This window comes from Protopterus annectens, chromosome 1.part0 (assembly GCF_019279795.1).
Source record: "Protopterus annectens isolate FY-2018-M chromosome 1.part0, PAN1.0, whole genome shotgun sequence".
In the NCBI taxonomy this organism is placed as follows: domain Eukaryota; kingdom Metazoa; phylum Chordata; order Ceratodontiformes; family Protopteridae; genus Protopterus; species Protopterus annectens.
In genome coordinates, this window is record NC_056725.1 from 556,118,214 (window position 1) to 556,145,903 (window position 27,690).

The 27,690-nt window shown below is 39.3% G+C and overlaps 1 protein-coding gene across 1 annotated transcript in view; it reads right to left on the bottom strand.

Annotated features, from left to right (window-relative positions):
* Nucleotides 1–27,690, bottom strand: part of LOC122792272 (spermatogenesis-associated protein 7-like) — a 1,125,638-nt gene that overhangs the window by 929,928 nt on the left and 168,020 nt on the right. Inside the window, exon 4 of the mRNA XM_044060071.1 lies at nt 9,012–9,090. Within this exon, the coding sequence (XP_043916006.1) occupies nt 9,012–9,090 (79 nt within the window). The remainder of the gene's footprint in view (nt 1–9,011; nt 9,091–27,690) is intronic.

The following is a 27,690-nucleotide window of genomic DNA, read 5'->3' on the forward strand; positions in this document are numbered from 1 at the left end:
TGAATTGCCAGAAAACCACAAATTGTATGAGAAACAGACCACAACTATTGGACTACGGCTGGACATTTGTGAAACACACACACACACACACACACACACACACCATCTCTCTGCTTACCTTTCAAACTCTTAAAGCAAGAAACTGGACAAAGCCATAAATAAAAGGGGGACAAAGGCTCAAAAATAGGGACAATTTTTAAATATTGCTCTTACAAACTTAGAAAGTTAATAGAATAACTGTTTTTGCATTAGCATGAATTTTCTGAAGGGTATGAAATCTGAAATTCAAATGTCTGTCATTATGTTCTAACTTCAATCATTAATAATTTGTTACTAATTTGCCAGAAAACCACAATTTCGTAAAAATGGAACAAAAATATTAGGCAAAAATCTGTGTAGTTGAGAAGTATGCCTCTTTGCTCTCATTACACATGCACATGCATGCACACACACACACACACACACACACACACACACACACACACACACACACACACACACACGCACACATTCACATACACACACACACCTTGTCTCTCATACAGAAATGGAAGAAACAGCTAGTTACATTTTTTTTATACAGACACTTACTTGCCTTCTGTCTTACTGGAATGGCTACGGCTAGTTTAAATTTTGTGCGCAAGTGTGGAGTAAGTTTACATCTGTGGTGGCATGCATGCATGTGAAGCATGGTCTTCCTTAAGGAAGACACCACCACCGTAGTGTTAAAAAGTTTTTTTTTTTTTCAATCCGGTAGATAAATCATTTTATTTTTTCCAGACAATACACCATCCAGAAAAGGCAGTCTCCATTTTCCAGACAGTGCCCCTTAATTCCGAGTCCAGAAGAATTCTGGATGGTTGGCAACCCTACCTACATTTCAGAAAGCCAACTGGCTGAGATAACCGCTACTTAGAAAAAAGTTTTGAAGGCAAAACAAACAAAAAAAAAAACACACGAGTGCTGTTGAATTTATGATATCAAATGAAGGATGTTGGCTTTTGATTTCCAAAAGTTAATTCCCAAGAGGGGGAAAGAGGATTACTTGAGGCCTTAAATTGAATAGTTACTTCAGAAACTGTTCTACAGCAGTCAAATATGATAAGGAGGATCTACAAGCAAGTAAGCAGAAATGGCACAGAAATGAGTCAAAAATAAATTGTATAAGGCATTAAGATATTGTAGTGACTATGGCAGTGAAAAGGAAGCTGGAATAATAACTTTCTTAGGTTCTAATAGAGGTTGTCAAGTACACTTTCATCCACAGGACATTTCTGTGAATTCTGTGGACTATAAACAACAAAATACTGCTCTTGGTGAAGTGAGAAACAAGGCCTCCCAACAGCATATATAGGGGAGCAAAGCCTCCTGCATTATCTTACTAAATAAAATCATCACCGAGATCATACTACCTCAAGAGATGGGACAGATTTATGGAGGTGTCCTCTCAATGACCTGGGACTACATTACATTAATATTTACTGCTTTTTAGCATGCAAGTACCAAAAACATGACTGTTTAGAAATGTAGATTTAATTTGTAATAGACTTCTAAGTTTCTTTTGGAATTCTCAGCACCTTTATGGAGAAAAGATGACCAAGAGTAATCAGCCTAGGACAATCCAAGCAGCTGGATTAAGAGATCTGAGAGTCAGGTGTTACATTTTTCTTTTCTGTTGCTTTAATGATTTGCTGTAAAGGCCCAGTAGCAGAGGCTTTGCTACAATAACTTGGGTTAGCAGAGTAAGTTGTGGATATCTTGGACAGTGAGAAACTCTCAGAATATGCTTTGTTTTACCTCATTTCACCTCCATATGCAATTTTGGAATTAAAAACACTGGATGGAATACATGCATACGTTAGTCCCCGATTCCAAATTATGGAAAAGGTATTGATCTCATTTATTTTGGGAATGAGAGCCTGGATTGGAACAAATGAAGTAAAGATTTAAGTGGGTGGTATATTCAGACCCTTTGATACATACCCAGTTTTTTGTTATGCTGAAAAAGAGATTTTTCTCCTGCATTCATTCTTCAGAAATTACAATTTGTTTTCACAGAGTGGTAACTATGGTGTTTTTTTGGGCTGGAATACAAATGGATTGTTCAGACTCTACACAGGTGAACAGATGAGAGCCATGTTTATTTGCTGGTGCATGTGCAATACAAAAACATTTTTGTATTGCCTGCAACAATGTGCAGAATCACTACATTCAAACTATCTCACAGGCACCATATATATATTCTTATAGAGACTTTAAATCAATAGTGTTTATTTTATAGATTCAATGTTGTGAATTTATAATATAGGCAAATGTTATATATTTTTTTCTAAGATCTATTTTCAAGTGTATAGATACATACGTATAAAATTGTTTTTATTTTATTCATATTGAGGGAATTCAGCACTGTGCACTTTAAGTATTTGTGGTTGATTCATTACCAAGTGTTTTTAATTATCTATTTATTGCGAACGCTTTGATTGGTTAAGTTTGAGCATAAATTAAGAAGTAAAGCAGGTACAATTGGTTCTGAAGAAATCTACGGGAGTAGATGAAAGCGCTCAACCAGTTTGTGATTTTATAAACCTGATTGTGATTTTGATTATCCTTACTGGGACTGTTTCAGCTTCTTCGGGGGCTGTGTCTGTTCTACAGTTGGACTGACCAGTAGCAGTTGTTTATCTCAAAACTTGTCAGAGCTACTTGCATGACCATCATTTCTTCATTTTTTTGCGATTTATGTATTGCTGTCTCTGAGCTAAGGATCACAGACCTAGTATTTTCATTAATAAGAAATGGGACATTCATGCATAATCTAATGGGTTATGCATAATCTAATGGGCTTGTGGTGAACTTCTGATTTTGTACTGTAAATAAGAGAAAGTCTTGTGCCTAAAACCTGGTGCTCCCTCTGAAATTCCTTGACCAAGGCTACATGTTGTGAGGAATGTAATGCAATGATTGTGAGGTCTAGTTCTACAGGTTCAAGAAACACTGCTGTATTTCCTTGTGTGTAGTCTTGCACTAAGAACAAAGATGAAGATATATAATGTGACACCTTTACAAACATTCTTCCTATCAATTGTAAATTCTTGTGTGATGTGAAAAATAGTCTATCATCAGCTGTTACATGTTCTGGTGAGCTTGGGTATCTAGAATAGCTTTCAAAAATCCCTTTGACTTAGAATGGTCCAGCTCTGATTTCTTGTAACTGAATGCAATACATAAACTTTGAAAACACTATATAGTTTGTTGAAATGTGGAACAAAGTTGGTGGAGGTAATCAGCTTGAATATAACAACTCCTCCAGGTGAGAGTTTCATCTTTTGATGAAATACCACCACTTAAATGTTATTTCTCTGATCCCTGTCCTCCAGATGTTCAGTTCTCAGACTTGTTTTACATTGTACGGCTAAACTGTGAGAACCTAACTGTGAGAGTTGTGTTTTCAAGCCTTTGAAGTCATATAAACCATAGTTTTGGTGGGTGTATTATCTGCTTTTGATTCATTCAGCTTGCTGGTAGCAGGATTTGTATTGACTTCTCAGGGTAGAGCTGTCTAGACAATGGCAAATATTTTTTCATCGGTTTCTGGTGGGTAAAATCTGGTTCTAGGAACTTTAGGAATGGTCTCAGTACAGTACAGTAGAAAGATCAAATGAAAAATAAGCAGTGAAGTGAATTCCTAACAGGAGTCTCACCAGGATCTTAAAAAAAAATTACCTGTGTGCCTTGTGGTTGGGATCATAAAGATAAGCACAGTGAAGGTCCAAACGTAATAGATAAGTATTCTGAAACCTGAGAGGTTCTTGCTGGTGTACGTGTGCTGACAAAGCTAGCTTTGTAAGGGTTTGAATAGACACAGCTACATTTTAATGTACTACAACAATTATAGGCCTACTGAAACATGGCTCTGTAGAGGTGAAACACCTATAGGTGGACCAATAACCTGGGTGCTTCTTTATTTTAACTCCTGTGACACAGCAGCCAGAGTTCCTGGTTTCTCTTTAACCAGTGGAGAGAATAGTGAGTTGGTTATACTCCAAGCAGACTATAAATGATTTTTCTTTAGGTAGATAGTAAATGTTGGAGGTCTGATGGAGAGGAAAGAGGTAACTAGAAATATATGTTTTGGGAGTATAATGAGTTGGCAGATTTTAACAATCCCTTACAGAGTACACTTGTCAGAAATATTAAGATAGCAGATGGCTGTAACTAAAGAAATTGTTCTTTTGAGCTGTGACACTGAATCTAAAGTGTCTAAATATAGTATGTTTAATTATGTCGGCTGCCAAAAAAGCGATTACTAGAAAATGGAAATCAAAATCTAAACCAAGTGTATTTGAAGTATTGAATAATGTAAAAGACAGAAAGGGACTGGAAGAGGGATCTTTCAAAAAGGAAGAACTAAGAGGGATCTTTCAAAAAGGAAGGACTAAATGTGTAAGTGTAGGTGCAAACAAATTCCAAATTGGAAAAACTCTCTGCTCAGCCTCAAAACGTAAATTAGAACACTAGAGAAAACCTCCAAAGCCAATTATGAATTGAAACTAGCCTCTGAAACAAAAGGAAACCACAAAAACCATTTTCAGCTCTATCAGAAACCTCCATGGAAAGCTCAGGTTTATTCTGAATTTGTACTTAACGGTACCAGTTACACTGATCCTTTTTACTTAGCCAAACTGCTACCAGATAGGTTCAGTGCAAACTTCACCCACTACCCCCCCAAAGGCCCATTTGACATCCCTGATACTTGTCTCGCACCTCACATCTCTATAGATTAAGTGTTAAAGGCCCCATCCAAGGCAAAGAACACAGCCTCCATGGGACCTGACAGTATCCCAGACTGTATTCTGCACCATCTCCAGCAAGAACTAGCTTTGCCATTAAGCACCCTATTCAACTACAGCCTAAGTGCAGGCTTCATTCCAGCAGAGTGGAGAACTGCCATTGTCATCCCCTTGCACAAAGGTGGTGTCACTACTGACCCTGGAAACTATTGCCCCATTAGAATGACAAGTCCGATCTGTAAAGCCATGGAGGGTATTATTATGGAACTCAAACAAGGACATAGGCAATCACCAAGCCCTTGACCCCACCCACTTCAGATTCGTCAAGGCAGATCTTGCCTATTGAACCTGGTGGACTTCGTTGAGACTACCCCCATGGCCCTGGATGAGGGAAAGTCAGTACATACAGCTTACCTTGACTTGGCCAAGGCCTTTGACACAACCCCCCTACTCGGGCGTCATTGAAAAGCTAATGCAACTTGGCATAAACCCCTATCTCATCCGGTGGGTGGCCAAATGGCTCACAAATAGGATCCTCAAGGTCAAAACAGGCGCCTCTACCTCTGACAGCAGACCTGTCATTAGTGGTGTTCCCAAGGGATCTGTCCTGGGACCCCTACTATTTGGCATCTACTTCTCAGAGGTCCAGTCAAAGAGAAAAGGCCTGTGCCTTTCCGAGTTTGCAGATGATTGTAAGTTGGGTCCTGTCATTGACTCCACAAATTATGTCAACATACTGCAAGAGGGTCTCACAGCAACAAATGACTGGTGCCAAAGTCATGGCCTTAAGTTAAATGTAAAAAATATATTATCATACCATTCAGCAAAAACACATCCCCTACTGATTACTGCATCAACAGCAACCCCCTAAGCACACAACCTGTGGTGAGAGACCTGGGTACTCAGGTTGACAACAATCTCACATTCAACCATCATGTAACGTCAGTGGTCAGAAAAGCTTTTTACTTGGTTTATCTCATAAGTAAAGGGATTCCATCCAGAAAAAAAGGTTATTACCTCTCTGTACTTCTCCCTCATTAGGCCAATAATTGAGTATAACTAATTGGAAAGGCCACAGAAATATTTCACAAAAAGCATCCAAGGCCTCCAACCCCTGTCCTATGTGGACAGGCTCAAATCACTATCACTCAGCTATCATACAGATTGCTCAGAGGTGATTTGTGTCTCGCCTACAAGGCAATATTGGACCCTACCCTACTAGAGATGCTCCATATCCATAAGCCTAACTTCTCGCGGATTACCCACATGAAAGGCCTAAATCTAATATGCAACATCAACAAAACCTGCTGGAGGGACAGGTTTGTCTCCCAGAGGCTGTTCTGTCTCTAGACTAGACTTCACATACATGTCAAACAGAGTACCTTGCTGACCCTCTTTAAGAGCAATCTTGACAAGTGGATGGGAAACCACAAATTTGTCCCAGGGGATCCACCTGTGTCCCTCACTGACAGGGGTGACAGGTGTTGACTGAGGTCTCTTTTTTGGGGATAAACTCTTGGCTTAGCTTGTAAGGGCCCCATGCCCATTAGCCTAGTAACCTCCTATAATCCTAAGAGAGGGGATCCTGGGTTCAGTCCCCAGAAAATTGTCTGTTTTTTCCTTCTTATTGACTTGTTAATATGGCTCATCACTACCAAACCCCTTTTTGCCTATGTTGTACATGAGGTCAGGGTGTCATGTCAACAGTGACCATCAATGGATCTAATATTTACATTTTGTACTAAGTTAATCATTTGTTCTGCATTGTATGCTTGTACGTTCAAAATCATGATCATGGTGGTTTTCTGGCTGAAAAGGGAAACAACTGCTCTTTGGAGAAACTAGATATGCAGCTTTTTATAATACATTTAAGTGGAGGCTCATGCAAAAGTATTTTCATGTTGCCATTTACTTCTATTTTGGATAAAGTAAGGGCACACCATGGAGAAGAGAGAAGACTATGACCGGATCACTTATAATCAAACTGTAATATGTCTGAGAAATGAATAGTAAAAGATTCACTTTTAAAAAGCAAAGCTCTAGATATCAATTTTTGATATCAATTTTTAGAACACATAACTGGTTTTGATCAGAGACCTTATCATAATGTTGTGAGTACATGAGAAGTTTTTTAGTTACCATTTCTGTGGCAGTGTACAGTATACTATAAGTTGAGAAAAAATATGCAGAATTCTATAAAACCAGTTTGACTACTACCAAATGGGAGTGTCACAGATTCTGTTTGACAAGATGTTAAGATTGTCAAGATGGCTTTGTCATGTAGAAACAATTGTACTTGTTCTGATATTCTTTATCCTTTTTACCCACAGGATCTTATACAGCACCTCCTCTTCTTTTGCCTCATCAAACCAGTTGTTCTTCTTTTGAAGGTGGGAGCCAGATACCTCCAGTTTGGTTGATAATCTGTGGCCCATTCATTTCCTGGCTGGAAGGCATCTTCAGTCCAGTCCTTCCCTGGACAGACCAGTGTCAATTGGGAGGGAGCAGGTTAGTCCCCTCCTAGCTCCCTGGAACTCCTAACTGTACAAAAGCTCTAATGAGCTTCATGAATGTTGTCTACCACACAGAAGCACACATGCTTCTGTACATGTGTTTCCCCCAGTTAGAGCTATACATCCTGGGTGATATGTGTTCAGCAGGAAAAAACACCGAAATTGGTGTTGCCAAACACCACGTACCAACCAAACAAACTGGAAGTGAAGTGAAGGATAACCTTCAAAGTTTAATGTAAATCAATTTAAATGTGTTCAGCAGGCCCATTTTCCATGGGTGCAGCATCTAGTTCTTCCACTAGCTGTCACCTAAGTGACAAACTGGGCCACCTCCTTCTACCCAGCACAGGTGAGCCAGCTGTAGCTGTTCACTGTCATCCTCCTTGACCTTTCAGCTGCTTTGATAGTTCAGTAAAAAATATCATCCGAGATCTCTTTCAGACCACTATAAATATTTCAGCAAAATGCTAGTAAACAATTGGCTATGATTACAACGAGAATTGGGATTTTTTACTATACTTGATATTGTGAAAAAACTGAAAAGTCCTTTTTATTGTGAGGGTCTGCAGGATTTAATGTTTTTGTAAAAAACAAAATGAGAACAATGTTAACATTATGTCTTGGATTTATTTCACTATTTCTTGGTCTGACAGTGCTAAAGGGAGTAAGCTGCTTCCTATACACCGGGTTTTTATTTACACAACATTTGTCCTCCGCTTGATTCTGAGCAAGTCACTTAACCAGAATATTCTCTTGGGCTGAGCTGAATAAAGTTCCATGTGGATCAATATCCCATCCTAGTAAACCAATTAATAATTCTAGTTACATTTAGTAAATGCCTGTTAGAACAGTACATTTCCCTTATTTCATTTTTGTAATGATAAATGCGAATGTATACAATATGCAAGGTGTGAAATGTCAGCATAGTTACTCGTTATATTTTTCAACTGAAAAAAGCATAAACTAAATAATGCATCAACTATGCCCTAGACTACCAGATTCATCCCACACTTATTTTGCTTCTTCTGATCTTGTATTGCTAACACTGTAATAATTGTTAACATGTAGGCATACTTCTCTCAACTCGTATATATTGCTCATTAAAAATTAATTAGTGCAGTTGTGAGGAAAAACAGGGGTGTGTAACAGCCTTTAAATCTATTAGTTAATTAGTAGTGCATTTGACTTCTATCAGCTAAGTGTAGGTGGTGTAAGGTTTGCCCAGGGTTTAACAGTGAGGTTCATACATGATATCCTCAATTTAACAAGGTTCTTATGCATTAACTTTTCTGTTAAAATCCTTTTGTTTTTCTAATTTTTCATATCATAACTAGGGTACTTTATGTATTCAAACAGTGTTATATTTTATATCAGAAGCATAACAAATTATGCTCAGATACTAACTTTAGGGCATTTAAAAATTAGAGTTAATGTGTCACCATGTGTTCCCCTTCATACACATTTTAATAATTATTGCTTAATGAAGCACTTTATTCCTTTCTTTTAATTCTTGTTTGCAACTATGTGGCAAATAAAGCTTAAGTCCTATAAGGTAGAAGAACTACATTATGATTTTACAATGAAATAAAATTTTAAATTTATGATGGTAAATCAATTAAATGCTCACAGAAAAGGGCGACTTTGCTGAACACTATGTTATCTGTAAATGTTAAACAAGCACAAAAGATGACAAGAAAAAATGACCAACCTCCATGTCAGGTTTTGTTTCAAGGTCTTGATATTCTTCAGAATGACTCTGTGAGTTGTACATAGGCATGCCTGTGTTTCTGTAAGTAAAAGCAATACATAAAGTACGTTATTTTTCTGAAAACTGAACATTCTGTCGCTGAACACACAGAACACACATCACCAAAACATAGCTGTGGTATTATATTATATTCACATCACCAAAACATATCTGTGGTATTATATTATATTCACACCACCAAAACATATCTGTGGTATTATATTATACTTATAGCACCAAAACACATATGTGGTATTACACTTTGTTTTTTTAAAATGTAACCTTATACATTTTCAGCTAATTCAGTTAAATAGCTGACTTATTTTCATAATTAGAACTTATCTTGACATTTTTTCTGTTAGATCAATTATCATGTGAGGCTAGTGATGGTACATACCCACATTGTTTTGGGTAGTACCCTTTCATAGCTCATTCATGCCCTGCATGATATGCAAGGATAATTTACTGACCTGACAGATAGCCCATATGTATACATATCTCTGAAGCAATCTATAGTCACTATTTCCTGAGCTGCACTAATTTTGCACATTATCTGATGCAAACACAGTTTATAACTAAATCCCCTTCATAATAGTTCTTACAGGTTCATAGGAGGTTACTAGGTTAGTGGCCCTAAGGCCCTTACAAGCTTAGCCATGTAATACCCATGTTCCCTAACTGACCATTGTTAGATGGTTCCCTAATCAATCATTGTTAGATGGTTCCCTAATCAATCATTGTTAGATGGTTTGATTGTCTGAAGAGCAAATCTATAATCAGCACAGGCTGGCCCTGTCTATAAGGGACATAGGTGCCACCCCAGTGGTGAATTCACGATCTCTCATCCAGTTGTTCAGGTTGAGCTTAAATAGGCTCATTGAGAAGCTCTGTTTAATGTGAATTGGGAGTTTATTCCAGATTACTGGCAGTCTCTGTGAGACATATGTCTCTCCAGCATGTTTTGTTTAAGTCACAGGCTAGGTTGAGATCTTTGGAGCGAGTGACTCTTGTCCCATTTAATTTGCGGATGAGCAGCATTTCCATTAGGGCAGGGTCAGAGACTGCTCTGTAGGCCAGGCACAGGTTGCTTCTCAGCAGTCTGTAGGAGACAGAGTACAGCAATAGAGCTTTCAGTCTTTTCATGTAGGTCATGTTTGGGAGCCCCTGAATTTCTGTGGGTCAGGAACCTCTGTGGTCTCTGCAGCTGCTGCAGGTGAGGTAAATGCAAAAGGGGGTGTTCTACTCTGTTTGTGGCCTGATGAGAGTGGAGTACAGAGGAAGTAATCCTATTTGTGGCCTGATGAGGGTGGAGTACAGAGGAAGTAATCCTATTTGTGGCCTGATGAGGGTGGAGTACAGAGGAATTAAAAACATCCTTGGTTGTGGATGTGATGCCCTTACTTATTAGGTGTGCAATGTAAAAGGCTTTACTTACCACTGTGGACACATGGTGATTGAAGTTTAGACTGCTATCAACTTGTGTTCCCAAGTCATGCACCACTGGGTTTGAGCTTAGTGGGGGTGCTGCCTATATTGTAATTTGCAGGAGCTACTACTTTGACAAAGGAGATAACAATGCACTTTTTTTGCATTTAGTTTTAAATCATGGCTTCACCACCAATCATTTGTCTGTGTTAATCCCTCCTGTATTATGTTAATATTTTTAGAGGACTCAATGTTTGTTCCCAGTTTGCAGTCATCTGTGAACTTAGCAAGCCACAGGATGTCTACATTTACTTGGACTTCCAAGAAATAGATTCTAAGCAGTAGAGGACCCAGCACAGAACCTTGTGGTACTCCACTGGTAACTGTTATACTGTTGGAGGTGGAATACCCAACTTTGACATTATGGGTTCTGTTGGTGAGCCAGTTTACTAACCTTCTAGTGACATATGGGTTAATCCCCATATGGTAGAGTTTCTCGATGATACCTGACTGGGGGATTGTGTCAAAAGTCTTGGCTAAGTCAAGATAGGTGGTATGTACTGCTTTGCCTTTATCCAGGGATTTGGTGACATTTTCGAACAAGTCCACCAAGTTTAGTAAGCATGATCTACCCTTAACAAAGCCAAATTGGATTGGGTCGAGAATATGAAGGTTCTTGTTGATAAGGTCCATGATTATTCTTTCCATGGCCTTACAGATAAGGCTGGTTAGGCTTATGGATCTATATTTCTCAGGGTTGGTTGATGGACCCCCTTTGTGCAAGGGGATTACAGTTGCTGTTCTCCACTCTACTGGAACAAAGCTAGTGCTCAGGCTAAGGTTAAAGACATGCCAAGTGCATCCACTAGGTCATGATTTAGGTTGTTTAGTAAGCAGACTGGGATGATATCTGGTCCCATAGAGACTGTGGTTTTGGCTTTGGAGAGGGGGGTATGACCTGCTCATTGGTGATACTGGAGAGAGGACAGGTGTCAGGTGTGCTTTGGGGTATGACTGATGGGGGGGTAAAGTTGGCACCAAATCTGTCAGCTAACAGGTTGGCAATTTCCTCTGTGTCAGTGTGAGTGGTACTGTCCACTATGAGTTTGGCACATAGCTGGGAATTCCCTTTTAGATTTTGGAAGTAGATAAAGAATGCCTTATGATTGTCTTTAGCTAGGGAAGCTAATTTAGCCTCATAAATAGCTTTAGAGGACTTCACCAGATATCTGATTTGCTTGTTCAAGCTGTGGAAAATATTTTTTCTCTGCTGCCTAAGTTTCCTCTTGTTTTTAGATTTCAGTTTTGTCCTTTTGTTATATAACCTGTTTATACTCGAGGTCTACCAGGGTGGCTTGTTTTTACAGGAGGACTTGGTTTTGATCCTGTCAGGTACAGCAGAGTCAATACAGTTGTTTAAGTGGTTATACAGGGCATTTGTGTGCTCCTCTGCATGGAGTCATTGTTGGCTGTGCTAGCAGGGGGTTTGAAATTTTTCAAACCATTGCTTAGAAAGCTATAGTTTGTTTTGAAGAAGATTTTCATTCTTATTGCTCCTGTGGGGGTGTCAGCTCTGATTGTTACTTTGAATGAAACAGATTTATGGTCTCACATTACTAAGGAGGGCAGAACACAGGGGGTAGTGCAGTGACCCCCCCCCATATTGGTGAGTAGTAAGTCGAGAACATTTGAGTCTCTTGTGGGAGTACAGACTAACTGTTCCAGAACATTTGTATTAACAAAGTCCAAGAATATATGGGTAGTCAAGCCTGTGCTCATGTACATTGCCCACTTCATAGAAGGATAGTTGAAATCTGCCATAACCAAGGTGTTTGGCTGTATAGTGAGTGACTCAAGCAAGTCCAGGTAGGCGTTGTGCTTCCCATGGTTCACTGTGGGGGACCTGTAGCTAGCAATGATGTGGCAGGGTGTTTTACCTATAGTTGTTTAGACCTGGGGTAGCTCAAAAGAGTTGTACTGTTTAATCAGTCACTAGGTGTATTTGGATTTAATGGAGATGGATATACCTACACCTTTGGTTCTTTCATGCTCGTTATGAGGTCTGAACATGTGGAAGGCATTGTAAATTTGCACAGCAAGGGTGCTCTCTGAGGCCTTGAACAAAGTCTCAGTGACTGCACAGATGTCAGCATCTTCTGAGGTGAGGAGAACTTCCAGGGACTGCAGTTTCTTGTTTAGACTTCTAGCATTGAGCAGCCTAACTTTGAGTTTGTCTGTAGTGGATTTTTTTATGTGTGTTGTTTTAGTGTTGCCTAAAAAGGTACTATGGTGGAGGTGAGCATCTTTGCCAGTATTCAAAAGCCTAGAGAAGAGACAGGTGAAGACCATCTCTGGCAATGTAGCATGGTCTGATGACCATGTCTTCCCAGGCTGGCAGATACTGGATTCCCCTGGATTGATGCCAGCAGCTAAGTCAATATTTTTTTATTTATATTGTGGCATCATCCTGGCTGAAGGTACAATTTTGCTTAGGGCTATGGACAAACCTGCCTGGGACACATAATCTGAGAGTTCAGTCACTTCTCTCTTCATATAATCCAGGGAGGTACATCTCAAGTCATTCACCTCAACAGTTACTATGATAGAGTCATAACAGTAACTGTTGTTCAGTGACTTGAGTGTGTGCATGATTTGATGGATCCTGCACCTGGCAAGCAGCTGACTATGACCTTCTCCTTGTCCAGCCTGGTGAGGGGAACATCTGTGTGTCTCACTATGGAATCTCCTATGACCAGGACATTTGGTTTTGAGGTGTTCTTCCTTAGGGTTTATTCGTTGAGTCACTAGTATGTGTGTTATGTGTAGTAGATTTTGGTTGTGCTCTAGTATGTGTGAGTTGTTTGTGCCTGGGAGGTCTTTGGTCTTTTGTTAGGCTGTTAGTGATTACCTCCGTGTATGTGGGTTTATGTGTTGTGACTTTATCTTGTGTGAGAGGAGAGGAGAGGTGTGTGTGCTGACAAGCTGTTTGTTGTCTTGCTCATTGTTATGTGAGGGGATTGATTCCAGTTTCATAGCATAGTTACATCTCTTACATACTGTATTTGCTCTAGGATCAAATGGTTGCCATTATACACAAGGCAATTACTACTTTGCCTCAGGATGCCCATGTCAATAAGGTTGTTTGGAGAAATGTTGGGAAACTGACCGTCTATTGTAACAGTTTAAATGGTAAGAACTGTTATGGGGGGTGGGAAGTTAGATCAGCTTTTGCTCTAGGGTTAGCAAGGGGACTTATTCAATTGAGGATTACGGATTAAAAATTGTGGCAGTGCTGCTCAGTGCTTAGCTGAGTTGCCTGCAGTGCAGCAGGGAAGCCTGGGAGGATTCCATTGACTGTTCTCCAGGGATAAAGTTGTATCTAGGAATTTGCATCCATACAAGGCACCTCTAACTCACATTACATGGTGCACAGCTACACGCAAATGCTAGGCTTAAATGCAAGAGAATTTACATAGTTTTAATAGAAACTATCAATAGGAAAGCCACACACAGAGCCTTATTCCGGCAATCCTCAACTCAGATGGGTCCTGAGCTACATACTTCTGCCAAGAGGATGCAGGGAGGTCCTCTTAACATAACATGGTTGGTTTTAGTGCTCAAGTGATACCAAACTGTCTAGATTCAGTAAGTCTGAATCTGGCTTATGCTATTTAAGGCAGAAGTAGCAATGGTATGAAGTGCAGAATGAAGCAGCCACAGCAGCAAAAAACAGTTAAAAAGAAGCAGCGGCTCAATAAAATACAGTTCACAAAGTGCAATACAGGCTTAAATTATACTTATTTTTAGAAGATTTCAGTGGATGCCTTGGATTTCTGTTAAGATACACTCCAGACCTCTGGCTAAGAATGCTAAACCCTGAGCTGCTCTGGTAAACTGAGTGCAAACCTGCACACATACAAGGTTTAAATACAAGGACATGTAAGCAGTTTTAACACAAATTACTAATAGGAAAGCCCCCCCACAGAGTCATATTCCAGCAATCCCCAACTCACATGGGTCTTGAGCTACACACTTCTGCCACAAGGGTGCAGGGAGGCACTCAATGTAAAATGTCTGGTCTTAGTGCTCAAGTGATACCAAACAGTCAAGATTCAGCAAGTCTGAATCTAGCCTATGTTATTTAAGGCAGAAGTAACAATGATACAAAGTGCTGAATGAAGCAGTCACAGCAGCAAAAAACAGTAAAAATGAAGCAGCAGGTCAATAAAATACAGTTCACAAAGTGCAATACAGGCTTAAATTATACTTATTTTAGAAGATTCCAGTGGATGCCTTGGACTTCTGTTCAGATGCACTCCAGACCTCTGGCTAAGAACTCCAAACACTGAATAGCTCTGGTAAACTGTGTAGACCACAAACCTTCCTAATGTAAAATTACTGGCTTGGAGCCAAAGTGTTTAAACCAGAACTAACACGCTTTCAGAATAACAGCCACAATAAGCCATCACCAAAAATTTCCAGCTCAGAAGTGTGGAGGCTACCTTCTCCTACCAGAAGAGTGTAGAGCACAAACATTCTTAATGTAAAATAACTGACCTGAAGCCCAAGTGCTTAAACCAGAACTAAGACACTTTTAGAATAACAGACACAATGAGCCTTCAATCAGCAATTCCCAACTTGGATGGATGTAAGCTACCTCTCCTGCCACAAGAGTGTAGACCACAAACCTTCCTTATGTAAGATAACTAGTTTGAAGCTCGAGTGCTTAAATCAAAACTAAGTGGCTTAGAATAACAATTACAATGTAATCAGGCTACTAATAATCAGTAATAAATGCAGCAGAATAAATGTAACGGAACACTTTAAGAACAAGCAGCAAAAAGCAAAATAAAGTGATAAACTAGGAAGAAACACAGATACAGTAAAAATAGCTGAATAAATTGTATTTTTTAAGTAAGTGGAAAGGGAGGAAACAGAAGATAGTTCAAGTTTAAGAGACTAAGCGGGTGGACCTCCCCAGCTGATCTCTCTGTACTCAGTAGAATAAGCTGAAGAGATGGGACTGAGAGAAGTGTCCACAATCAAATTTTATAAGTAAGGGCACGAAACATAAAAGCCATCAAGTTTAAAAGTGCAACAAACGTTGGGCTGGTGGGTCAGAAAAATCAAATGCAAACAGAGATCAGCAACAGTCAGGCAGAGAACAGCAAGCAAGCTAAACAAGTTCTCCAGCTAAATAAAGATGCCTCCAAATATTGTTAGTTAAATGAGGAATGCTATTTCTCAGTACCTCCCACTAATTAACTGGATGTTATTCACTGTTTGCAAAGGAATTATTTTCTAACTTTCCTAACTGAACCTATCCAAGACCTCTTAAAACTCCAAAAGAACAAAAAACTTAAACCAAAACAAATGTAATATAAGAAAAAGATATAAAATATAGAAGTAACCTAACTGTAATGAAAAACATCAATTCAAAATCAAATGCAGGCAGAGATCAGCAATAGTCGGACAGAGAACAGCAAGTACGCCAAACAAGCATGCCAGCTAAAAAAATGTTAAAACTTACTCAGCTTTGTGAATTTTAATTCACAAAGAGCTGTAGTATTATAGTATAAAAAAGTACAGTACAATAAGAAACACATTTATATTATTATTATTATTATTATTATTACTATTATTAGTTTTGTATACCAAGTAATGCACTGATCACAAGGGACTAATCTCAACCAACATTCTAGGTAATTACAAACACAGCCATATAGAAAGGTATGAATAAAATCAGACTAAAACAAAACAAAGCATCAATATTTACAAATGTGTAACAATATCAGTCATTTTATAGTTATTAAAATGAGGATGTGATGAAGAGTGATCAGTTCAGTAAGTGAGATATGCTGTATTCATCTCACTCCAATAAAGGTGACCCATGACTGATCCAGACACCTATAGACCTATCAGCCAAACTAGTCTTATCTGTAAAGCAATAGAGCATATCATTAGATACTTCATAAACAAGGACAAAGTCAGTCTTCATCATTTGGACTGAACCAATTCAAGTTTCATTTGGTTTTGTTAAAGGCACATCCTGCCTCTTGAAACTGATATCCTTTTTTGAACAAGTCAGTAAGGCATTAAAACTCAGGTTAATCAGTTTTTAAGGCACACCTGGACTTGACCAAAGCCTTTGATACCATTTCACAACTGGGTATCATTAATAAAGTAATTCAATTAAATGTAAACTTTTATGTTACCCACTTGATGGCAAATTGTCTCTCTGAAGGAACCTAGTCTGTCACTATTACAGGCACATTCTCAACTAAAAGAATGCTTATCAGTGGTGTTCCTCAGGGATCGATCCTCCGACTTCTCGTCTTTAGTATCTACTTCTCTGACATTGATGAATACACCAAAGGCTTGAGGCTGATGAAGTTTGCCAATGACTGGAAACCCACATCTTTAAAAAATAACCCAGATGACCTACATATTCTTCAAATGGCCTAACTCATGCTAACAAATTGTGCTTGAACTGTGGCCTCAAATTTCTTCTTCTTCTTCTTTCAGCTTGTCCCGGTTAGGGGTCGCCACAGTGGATCATCTGTCCAATCATGATTAGCAGTGGAGTTTTACAGTGTCGAGTTGCCATCCCGGTGTCCAACCTTCCACAAAAGGCACACATGCACACACCCACACCTATGGCCAATTTAGAGTGTCCATTCCACCTACTGCATGTCTTTGGGATATGGGAGGAAACCGGAGCAACCGGAGGAAACCCACATGACTATAGGGAGAACATGCAGACTGCACACAGAAGGCACCCCAGCCAAGAATCGAACCGGAGAACCTCTTGCTGGTGGCAACGCTAACCACTGCACCACCGCGGCTACCCATACTGTGGCCTCAAACTAAATATTAAAAAAAAATGTAGCATTGTGTTCTTTGCAAAGTTGGGTACTCCTGCTCCTATCACACAGGTGATAACACCCTAAAAATTAACTTTATCATTAGGGACTTGGGCACCTTTACTAATAATGAACTATTATTTGACCATTATATTTAATGACATCACAAAACTGAAAGAAGAAAATACTACATAAAAAAGCAAATTCCTGTAAAGAGCCATAACATCTCACTTCTAGTGCCTTAGTTCAATAGTCTTCAAAGAAAATGGTTTACTATTGAAATGTCGAACGGCACTACATCGACTGTACTATAGTCGAACATGGAAGTTCGAAAATAGTAATGTCGACAACAAAAATACAATCTAGGACTGTGTTTTAACATGGGTCGAGGTAGGGGAGATGTTTGTAGTTCTGAATAATACTGAACACCTACCTCGACCCATGTTAAAACCATTCCTAGATTGTTTTTTTGACATCGACATTACTATTTTCGAACTTCTGTGTTCGACTATAGTACAGTCGACGTAGTGCCGTTCGACATTTTAATAGTAAACCAAAGAAAATGATGTCTAAAACAACATATCCTAAGTTTATATTCAATTAACAACTAATTACATCAAACATAATTAATGAATTATGTATCTCCAATTAACTTCCCTATTTAACCCCTTGCATACTAAAGTATTCATACTTCAAACTACATATAATTTCTTTACATAAAAATTTTGTTTGATTAATTGTTCCTCAGTTTCTTTAACTTTTACTTGCAAAAAAAAAAAACAGTAGCCAACATGACAGCCAGATTTTTATAATGAAACTTAGTAAAATGTTCTCCAATGGTAGAACTTAATTTGCCTTGTCTTATATCTCTAAGGTGTTCTTTCTTTCTAGCACTAAATTTCCTTTTCGTTTTTCAAATATAGAACAACCCGCAAGGGCATGACAAAGAATATACAACCTGTTTTGTACAACAAGAAAACATTTCAGTAGGAGTATAAATAACACCATTAATTCTTAGAAAGTTCACAATATCGCTACAAAAAGAACAATGCTGACATGCAAAAGTACCTCTATTAACTATAGGCATTTGACTATATATTACAATTCTGATCTGCTCTGCCTCATCTCCCAACATTCTACAGCAACTCACTCAGGAAACATTTAACTCTGCAGAAAAATGGATTTTAGGTATCCAACTTATCCTAAATCCCAAGAAGACAAAACTACTACTATCACTTCTTGAAGGCTGTTTGGCCGAGGCGCTAAAGTGCAATTAAATAAGTGGAACGGAGCTTGGTGTTATTTCGTATTTATTCCTTCTGTGTTTGCTGTGGTGTTGAAAACTACTACCATTCTCCCCTAATAAATCAAAAACTCCCCTCTCCTTCTCCGTCACATCCAAGGATGGCACTACCATCTCCCTTTCTAAGCACACCAAACTTCTGGGCATTAAAACTGACAGTAATCTTCACTTTGATATACACATCTCCCATACCATAAAATTAGTTCACAAAAGAATGGAATCAGTGTATAGGCACAAAAACTTTCTTTCACATCAAGCAAGAGTCACCCTTGCCCAAAGTCACCTCCTCTCCACTCTATTGTACGCAGCGCCAATTTTCACCCACATTAGAAAGTCTGACCTAGATAAACTAGAAACTTTTTACAATAAAATTGCCAAGTTTGCTACAAACTGCACTTACAGAACACATCACTGTGCTGCACTAAAAGAACTAAAATGGCTTGAGTTACCACAACTTCTTAACTATCACCAGCTGGTTACTGTCTACAACATTCTCAAGTACCCCGAAAAAAAAACTTCTATATCCAATCTCCTTACCCACTACACTGCAAACCAGCATCTTTGATCTAGTGAAAAATCTCTCCTCTGCATCTCCAGGGCAAACAATACTGCAGGGAAAGCCCTCTATTCCCACACCATTGCTAGAAACTGGAACTGTCTTCCCCATTCCTTGACCGCTGTCCCTACCACCTCTCAATTCAAAAACTCCCTCAAATCACATCTGCTCAATACCTGGTTATGCCCTTGCATCACATAATCTTACCTTCCCCCTTTCACTTTCCAGCTTCCTAAATACTCACCTTAACCCTCTATAGTCAAAAACTCAGCCAGTTCCTCTGCTACACCTGCAGGGCATCTGCTCCTCTCCTTAGGCAAAACAGTATACACCTGCATATTAATTGTAAATATGAATGTCTAACTGTTGTCTGCTGGAAATGCATGATGTATTTATTCTCGTGATGATTGCACAACACTGTATAAATTATTATTATTATGTTTTTATTGTTTTCTTTTTATTGTTATCTTTTCTGTTATTTTATATCTTTATTTCTTTTCCTTATTATGTTGTATCATTTGTTAAACTAAATGCCGGAGCTTTTCTCCCCAGGCCTCCGCTGTGAATGGACCTGGTCCAGTCGGAGCTTCCCGGTTAACAAATGTAAAATAAATAAATAAAATAAATTGTAAAATAATTATGTACTAACATATCAAACAAATTTCTGTCTCTTGTATAGAAAACTGTAGGCACAGAATGCACAAGCCTAGGCATCTCAGCATTATTATAAATAACAGACCAATTCATCTTAATCAAATTAAGTATATCGGCAGAAAAAGTATTACATTCAGTAACAAAAATATTTTATCTTTTGTCTTCCCAGAATCATAATTTGCAATACATTTATGTTTTCTGCAAGAAACATTCATAAAACTATACAACATAAATGTTCTTGTTGAGTAAGATTTTTAACTTTATTATAAGCAGTATTTATACTATACTTACTATATTTGCATTTAGTAAAAACATCCATAATATTTTGTATTTCTACCAAAAAATCTTGTTGATGGCTATATAAATGCCTAGCTCTTAACATTTCACCATGAGGTAATAATCAATTATATGTGCAGGGTGAAAACCTGTAGCATATACGTAATCCAACACACACATAAATTTATGATACAACTTAGAATGTACTTTGCCATCAATCATCAAAAATGTAATATCTAAAAAAATGAATAAGTTGAAATGTTATTACTAACAAATTTCAAATTCATATTATTATTTAGATGTGTGATGAATGAATCAAGTAATTATTTAACCCCTTTACATAAAAACAATAAATTTTCAATGTATCTATAATATTTAATAGGTTCATAGGTAGGTACTAGGCTATCTGCCCGAAGGCATTTATAAGCCTAGCCAGAATGTGTTGGTTTTTGCCGTCCCCTTAGATTAGTTCCCTGTGCCTCTGTCCAGCAGAGCCACTGAAGTGATCCCCAGGGTAAACTTTCTGTTTCCATCCACTCGTCAAGGTTTCCTTTGAAGAGTGTTAGCGAGAAGCTCTGCCTAATGTAGATTGGAATCTTGTTCCAAAGCATGGGAAGTCTCTGGGACAGGAATCTATCCCTCCAGCACATCCTATTTATTGTTGTGATGAAGTTTAGATACCTAGAGTGTGCGGCTTGAGGGGATAAGGTTTTCTTTAGGTGGAGCACATCCATCAGTTCTAGGTTGGACATGGCCTTGTATGTCAGGCAGAGATCACCTCTGAGTAGGCGGTATGCAACAGAGTACAGCTGGAGTTTCTTCAGGCGAGCTGCATATGGCATCTGTTTGAGGCCAGTGATCCTCTTGGTGAGGTACCTCTTTGGTCTTTCCAGCTGTTGCAGGTGTCTTGTAAGGTAAATCCCAAATGGGGTGTTGTACTCTATGATGGGTCTGATGAGTAGAGGGGCGCAATGACCTCTTTTGATCTGGATGTGAACCCTTTTGTGATTAGATGGGCCACGTAGAAGGATTTTCTAACCACTTTGGCAATGTGATTATCAAAGGTGAGATTACTATCTACTTGGGTCCCCAGATCCCTTATTACATCTTTCGTATTTAGGGGACTACCACCTATGTGGAAGTTTGTGGGTACTTTGTTTTTTTCCAAAGGGGATGACTATGCACTTTTTGGCACTTAGCTTGAGGCCATGATTTTGATACCAGTTATCTGTCTCAGTGATACCCTTTTGGAGGATGTCTATGTCAGCTGGAGAGTCAATTATAGCCCCTAGTTTGCAGTCGTCTGCGAACTTGGTCAGCCATAGTCCTCCTGTGCTTGCCTGTACCTCTGAGAAGTATATGCAGAACACGAGGGGTCCTAGGACTGAACCCTGGGGAACACCAACTGTAAATGGTTTAGAGTCGGACCTAGCTCCTGCAACTCTCACTATGTGGATTCTGTCCGTGAGCCAGTTGGCAACCCATCTTGTGACATAGGGGTTTATGTTCAGGCTGGTGAGCTTGTCTATAATACCAGAATGGGGAATGGTGTTGAAGGCCTTGGTAGGTCTAGGTAGGCTGCGTCTACCACCTTTCCCTCATCTATACCCTTGATAACTGTCTCAAAGAAGGCCACCAGGTTTAGGAGGCATGATCTGCCCTTACCAAATCTGAACTGGGTAGAGTCCAGTGTTTGGAGGTTCCCAATGTCTCTGTTAATCAGTTCCATGATGTTGCGCACCATAACCTTGCAGACCAAGATAGTCAGGCTTATAGGGCGATAGTTCCTGGGATCTGTTGTGGCTCCACCTTTGTGGAGCAGAATAACCATTGCTGTGTGCCACTCTATGGGTACGTAGCCTGTGGAGAGGCTGAGTTTGAACAGTGTGTTTAGGTGAGGGGTTAGTTCGTCTTTGAGTTCATGTAGGACGCAGCCTGGGGCACCGTCTGGTCCCATTGATGATGTGTTTTTGGCTTTGGAGAGGGCTGTTTTAACCTGAGTGTCTGTGATTTCAGGGACTCTACATTCATCTGGTATGGTTATGGGCCCTTTTGGGGGTTAGAGGGAGGTGAAGTTTGCGCTGAACCTGTCTGCCAGGATGTTGGCGATATTGGTCAGTTCAGTGTATTTTGTGCCATTCTGCACTAACTCTGAGTAGATCTGAGCATTGCCACTTAGATTATTGACATAGCTAAAGAATGCCTTGTGGTTATCTTTGACGTCCTTGGCAATTTTTCTTTCGAAGCTCACCTTGTATGATTTTATGATGGATCGTAGTTTCTTGCTGATACTGATCAGGGATGTCTTCTCTTCTTTTGATTTTACTGTTTTCTGTACTAGTTGCCTCCTTCTATTGTATAGCTTGTTTATGGCAGGAGTCCACCAGACTGGTTTCCTTTTCTTGGAGGAGTGAGTCTTGGTTTTGCTTGGGATGGCATGATCCATGCATTCTTGTAGGTGCCCATAGAATGCATTAGTAAAGGATTTTGCAGCTTGGACAGCGTTATCCTTCAGCCTGGGGATTTGAAGCTTTCCACCTCAGTCTTAAGTAACGTAAGGTTTGCTTTTGAAAAGTTTTTCACTGTGGTTTCCTTATCCGGGGGTGGGGGCAGAATGTGGATATCCAAAGTAATTTATTTATGGTCAGATCTAACCAGCGAGGGGTTGACCTCTGGTGTGTCTATATTAGATCAATGGACACATACCTGTTCGAATCTGTAAAGGTCAACTGTTATAGATCGAACATTTACTTGTTCGAAAATCTTTTAAAATTTAAAAAAAACCCCTGCACCCTCCACACCCCCTACTTAAATATACCAACTCCAAGATCGTGCTACAGTGTAGTGAAAGGGAAATTTCCCATTTTTGCACTCTAGTGCACTGATGTGCGATCTCGGAGTTGGTATATTTAAGTAGTGGGGGGTGTGGGGTGTTGCAGAGGGGCTTGCCCCCTGCTAAAACACATTTCTTAATTTTTGTTTTCTTTATTTTGTTTTTATTACATTTTCGAACATTTGAATGTTCGATCTCTAAAGGTCGATCTTTAGAGATTCGAACATTTAAATGTTCATTGATGTAATATAGACCCTGGAACACTGGTCACCCATGCTGGTGATGACCAGGTCCAATATGTTGTCGTCTCTGGTGGGAGTGTTGACCAGTTGAACCAGGGTGTTTGAGTTTATAAATTCTAGGAAATGTTGGGCAATGGCATTAGTACTTGATTATTTCTCCCAGTTAATGTTTGGGTAATTGAAATCACCCAATATTAGGGTGCTTGGTGGGACCTTTATGTTTCCCAGTGTTTCCAGAATCACGGAATGCTGGTCCTGGGACATGGTGGGGTGATCTGTAGCAAGCTACAATATGAATTGCAGTTTTGCCCTTTGTGAGTTGCACGTGGATGATCTCTAAAGCATCGTGCTGTGCCACTAACCTGGAGGTGTGGGTATCCTTGATGAATATGGACACATCCCCGCCTTTTGTATTTTGGTTTGGGTTCTGTGGCCGAAATGTATGGTATGTGTTGTAGCCTGGAAGTGCTGGGATTCTCTCTGGAGCCTTAAACCAGGTTTCTGTTACTGCACATATATCGATATTCCTCCATACTGAGGAGTGCCTCAAGTGTGTGCATTTTGAGGTTTAGACATCTGGCATTGAGTAGCATTACCCTCAGTTTTTTGTTACTTGTGCTATTTATGGCAGTGGGTTTGTCTTTTGAGCCTTGCCTAAAAAAGGCACTATGGGGGTGGCAAGAGCCTTGGCCAGTATCCGAAAGCCTAAGGGTGACAGGTGCAAGCCATCTCTAGCGAAGCAGCATGGCTTGTCGAGCATGTCATCCCAGGTGGACAGACAATGGATCCCCTTTGATTGACACCAGAAACTTAGCCAATTGTTGAAATGGAGAATTTTTTCTTTATACCGTGGTATCTTTCTTGGTGAGGGCAGGATGCTACTCAGGGTCAGGGTCATACCGGCCTGGGCTACGTGATCAGAGAACTCTTCCATGTCTCTTTTCATGTAGTCCAGGGAGGTATGGCTCAGGTCATTCACACCAACATGGACAATGACAGAGTCATATTTGTACTTGTTCTGGAGTGACCTGAGTGCTTGTGTTATGTGGCGGATCCTGGCACCTGACAAGCAGCTAACAGTAACCTTCTCCTTATTCAGCCTAGTGAGTGGGATGTCAGTGTGCCTGACTATAGAGTCACCTATTACTAGTATGTTGGGTATGTTATTTTGCCTTAAGGGCTGTTATTGCATGGCACACTGGTTTTGTGAAGTATGTGTTTCATGGTTTGTGTTGGGGTGGAGGTTGCTTGGATGTTTGCTTTGGAGGTCTCTGTTGCTTTTGCAGATTTTTATTTAGAGCCTCTGAGTATGTTTTCATGTATTTATGTGTGTTTTTTACTGGTGCTAGTTTAATAGGTGTATGAGAGACTGGTGGTGTGATGCAAGTATTTCCCTTCTCCTCTTGACTGTCTGATCCATTCTTGGGTTGAGAGAGCTTAGCCTCCAGTTTGGCTGTATAATTGCATCTCTCCCATGTATTAGTGTTTGGTGGTAGGAGGAGAGGGTTGTCTGTGTACATGAGGCAGTTGTAACATTGCCTCAAAATGCCCAGATTCACTATTTGGACTGGAGAGTACACCTGAAACTGCCCTTTGGACATACCTGGATAGGTACAGTGAACTGTTTTACTGGCTGGCTGGTCAGGTTGAATATAGAGCCTTGTCCTTCTGTACAGTACAGGAGGGTCTGATCCTAGGGTTTATAAGTGCTTGCTATGGGTTTTGAGCAAGTGTTGGGCTGATAAATGAATTGCTTGAGTGCTTAAGTTAAAAGTTTGTCTAGTTCCAAGGGAAAAATTGAAGACGAGACTTTGTGGAGCTGGGAATAGTTTTACCCTAGCTAACCGGTGCTGCCTGGTGCGCAAAACCGGACAAATGCGGTATTTATAGCAGGGAAGTGAAAGAGATAGAAATTAGCCCAAAATGGCCAATAAACTATTAATTTCTGAGCTGAAACCACTCCTCCAGGGACAGATAGGCTGCTCAAAGCTCCCCTCTCTCACAGGCGAACAAAGAAACTTCCTTCTATCCAAGTAAGGTATGGGCAAACACAGAGATTTGTAACACAGCCCAGAATTCAGCACTAACCGGAAAACTGGACTATACTAGCTTAGAAAGGTGGGAAACAAGTATATATATATATATATATATATATATATATATATATATATATATATATATATATATATTTTTTCAGAAAATAAAGCAGATACAATCAAAAAATCACTTTAAATGCACAGAAAAGGATACTTATTGTTATATATCCCAGATCAGACTTGTAGTCAATGCTCCTAGTAATAAAGTAGGAGGAAACACAAATACAGTAAAAGCAGATGAATAAAGTGCAATTTTTTTAAGTGCAAGGAGAGAGGAAGGAAGAACCTAAGTGGGTTGGCCTTCTCAAATCTTCTCTCTGTATTAAGTAGAGTGAACACTAGACTCAGAATATGATCTCACTGTACTCGGTTAAATGAGCAAATGAGATGGACCCAGGAGGAGTGTTCTAATACAGACTTACAGGAAGGGGGCGGGCAATTCCAGAGCCACCAACACTAAAACCAACACAAGAACAGGGAGGGTGGATGGGGAGCTAACTGCAGAGAGAGACACAGCACACTGTTCAATGAAACACACAATTAGGAAACAGAAAAAATAAAAATACAGTACTTTTAAAATTGCAAGTTTGTACTTAACAGAAGACTAAAATACACTACTGCAAATTTCACTTAACTTCAGCTTCTAATGCAGATGACTGTTCCAAGTAAGTCTCTCAGAACATCGAACTTGTAATATCGAACCTCAAAACCGGGAACAGCACAGGGAAAGACTTCCATTGGCCAGAAATATAAGAAAATAACTTTACACCCAAATGAAGTGGGGGGCTTCGCCACACCCCCCAACTAAATATACCAACTCCAAGATCACTCTACAGTAGACAAAATGGCAAAAATCCAGTGAACGACCTAGGGAAATTTTCCCCTGCGTTAAATTGGCCGTTCGCTGTTTTTTGCTTTCGATATTACAAGTTCGATGTTTAGGTGCTCGATAACCTAAACATTCAATCTTGTAATATAGACCCGGGGCAGGGTTAGCAGACATGATTGAGGATAGACATTTTGGTGAAGATTTACACACAGATTCTTCTTACCATTAATGTATCTAACAGTTTTGGCATTAGTAAACAGCCCCACTTACCTGAATGCAAACAAACCTAACCTCACACAACATACAGAAAGTGTTTCACCATCAGCATTGTTGGCAGTGGACAATCAAAAATAGTTATGCCTCGGGGATAAACCAGATTATTCTGTAGAGCAAACACTAAAATGGAAAGAAGATAATCCGGTTCCACCTATACCAGTACAATAAACATTTATTACAACGCTGTTTAAAACGCAAGTTACACTTTCACTAAGAAATAGCTTCTTCAGGCAAACATGAACAGGAAGTCAAAAGCTTCTTTATATAATTATTAAAACTGTCTTGTGGCCATCATTTCATTAATTAAAACAATCAAATGACCACTGCATAATCAGTAATTTCAAGAAATATCTACTTAATTTTGTTCCTAATCTCCTTTAAAATGTGTTTGATAGTAAATGGCTCATTCAAACCCAGATGCATTTGTGCTCTAAATCTAGATATCCATTCATTATCCTCTCTCTCAGTGTTAATCTTTATATCCCCCTCTGATATTTTTGGGAATAACTTGAAAAATAAATGTAAAATTATGACTGTTTTCTATTTCCCTGACATGTTTATATAATGCATTAGTCTCAATATGTCTAAGTATCTCTGACATGTGATCACCTATATGCTCTTTTAGCTTTCTATTGGTTTTCCCTATATAAAATGCTTCACACTGCTGGAATAATGCCATCTATATTAAGTTTCTAGTATCACAGGTACCATAAGCCTTTAAATAAAATTCTGTCTAATAGAAACTAAGAAATGCACAGGCTAATAGAAACTAAGAAACGTTTTGCAAGCTAATAGAAACTAAGAAACGTAAACTAACCAGAGATTTTTGAGACTTCAAAACTGGTAGGGTGTTTTCCTGGACTGATTGTGATGCTCATTCTCAGAAGGAGATGGGAACATCGGATATTCAGTATAAGAAGACACGTGACTTAGCCAAGCAGGTAGAAGAGAACTCTGTACCTGTTGGGCATGCAATCGTTGATCCAGTGCTTATTTCAGCTATAGACTCTTTGGATTTTTCCCATTCTACCAAAGAACCATACCTAATGCTTCTTGAATGGAGGAGAAGCAACAGCAACCAAGAACGAGGCAAGGAGAAACAAATGGAATGCTGACTGATCACCAGTAGTCAATCCTAGCATTAAACGGTATTAAGTTGAATTAATCCAAATGCAAATTGACAGAACATGAATATGGAGTACTAAATAAAAATTTAACCTTTATATTGGCTGAGTTGTTAGACATTTCACACACTTTAATGGCATTCAAACTTTTCATTAGAAACCT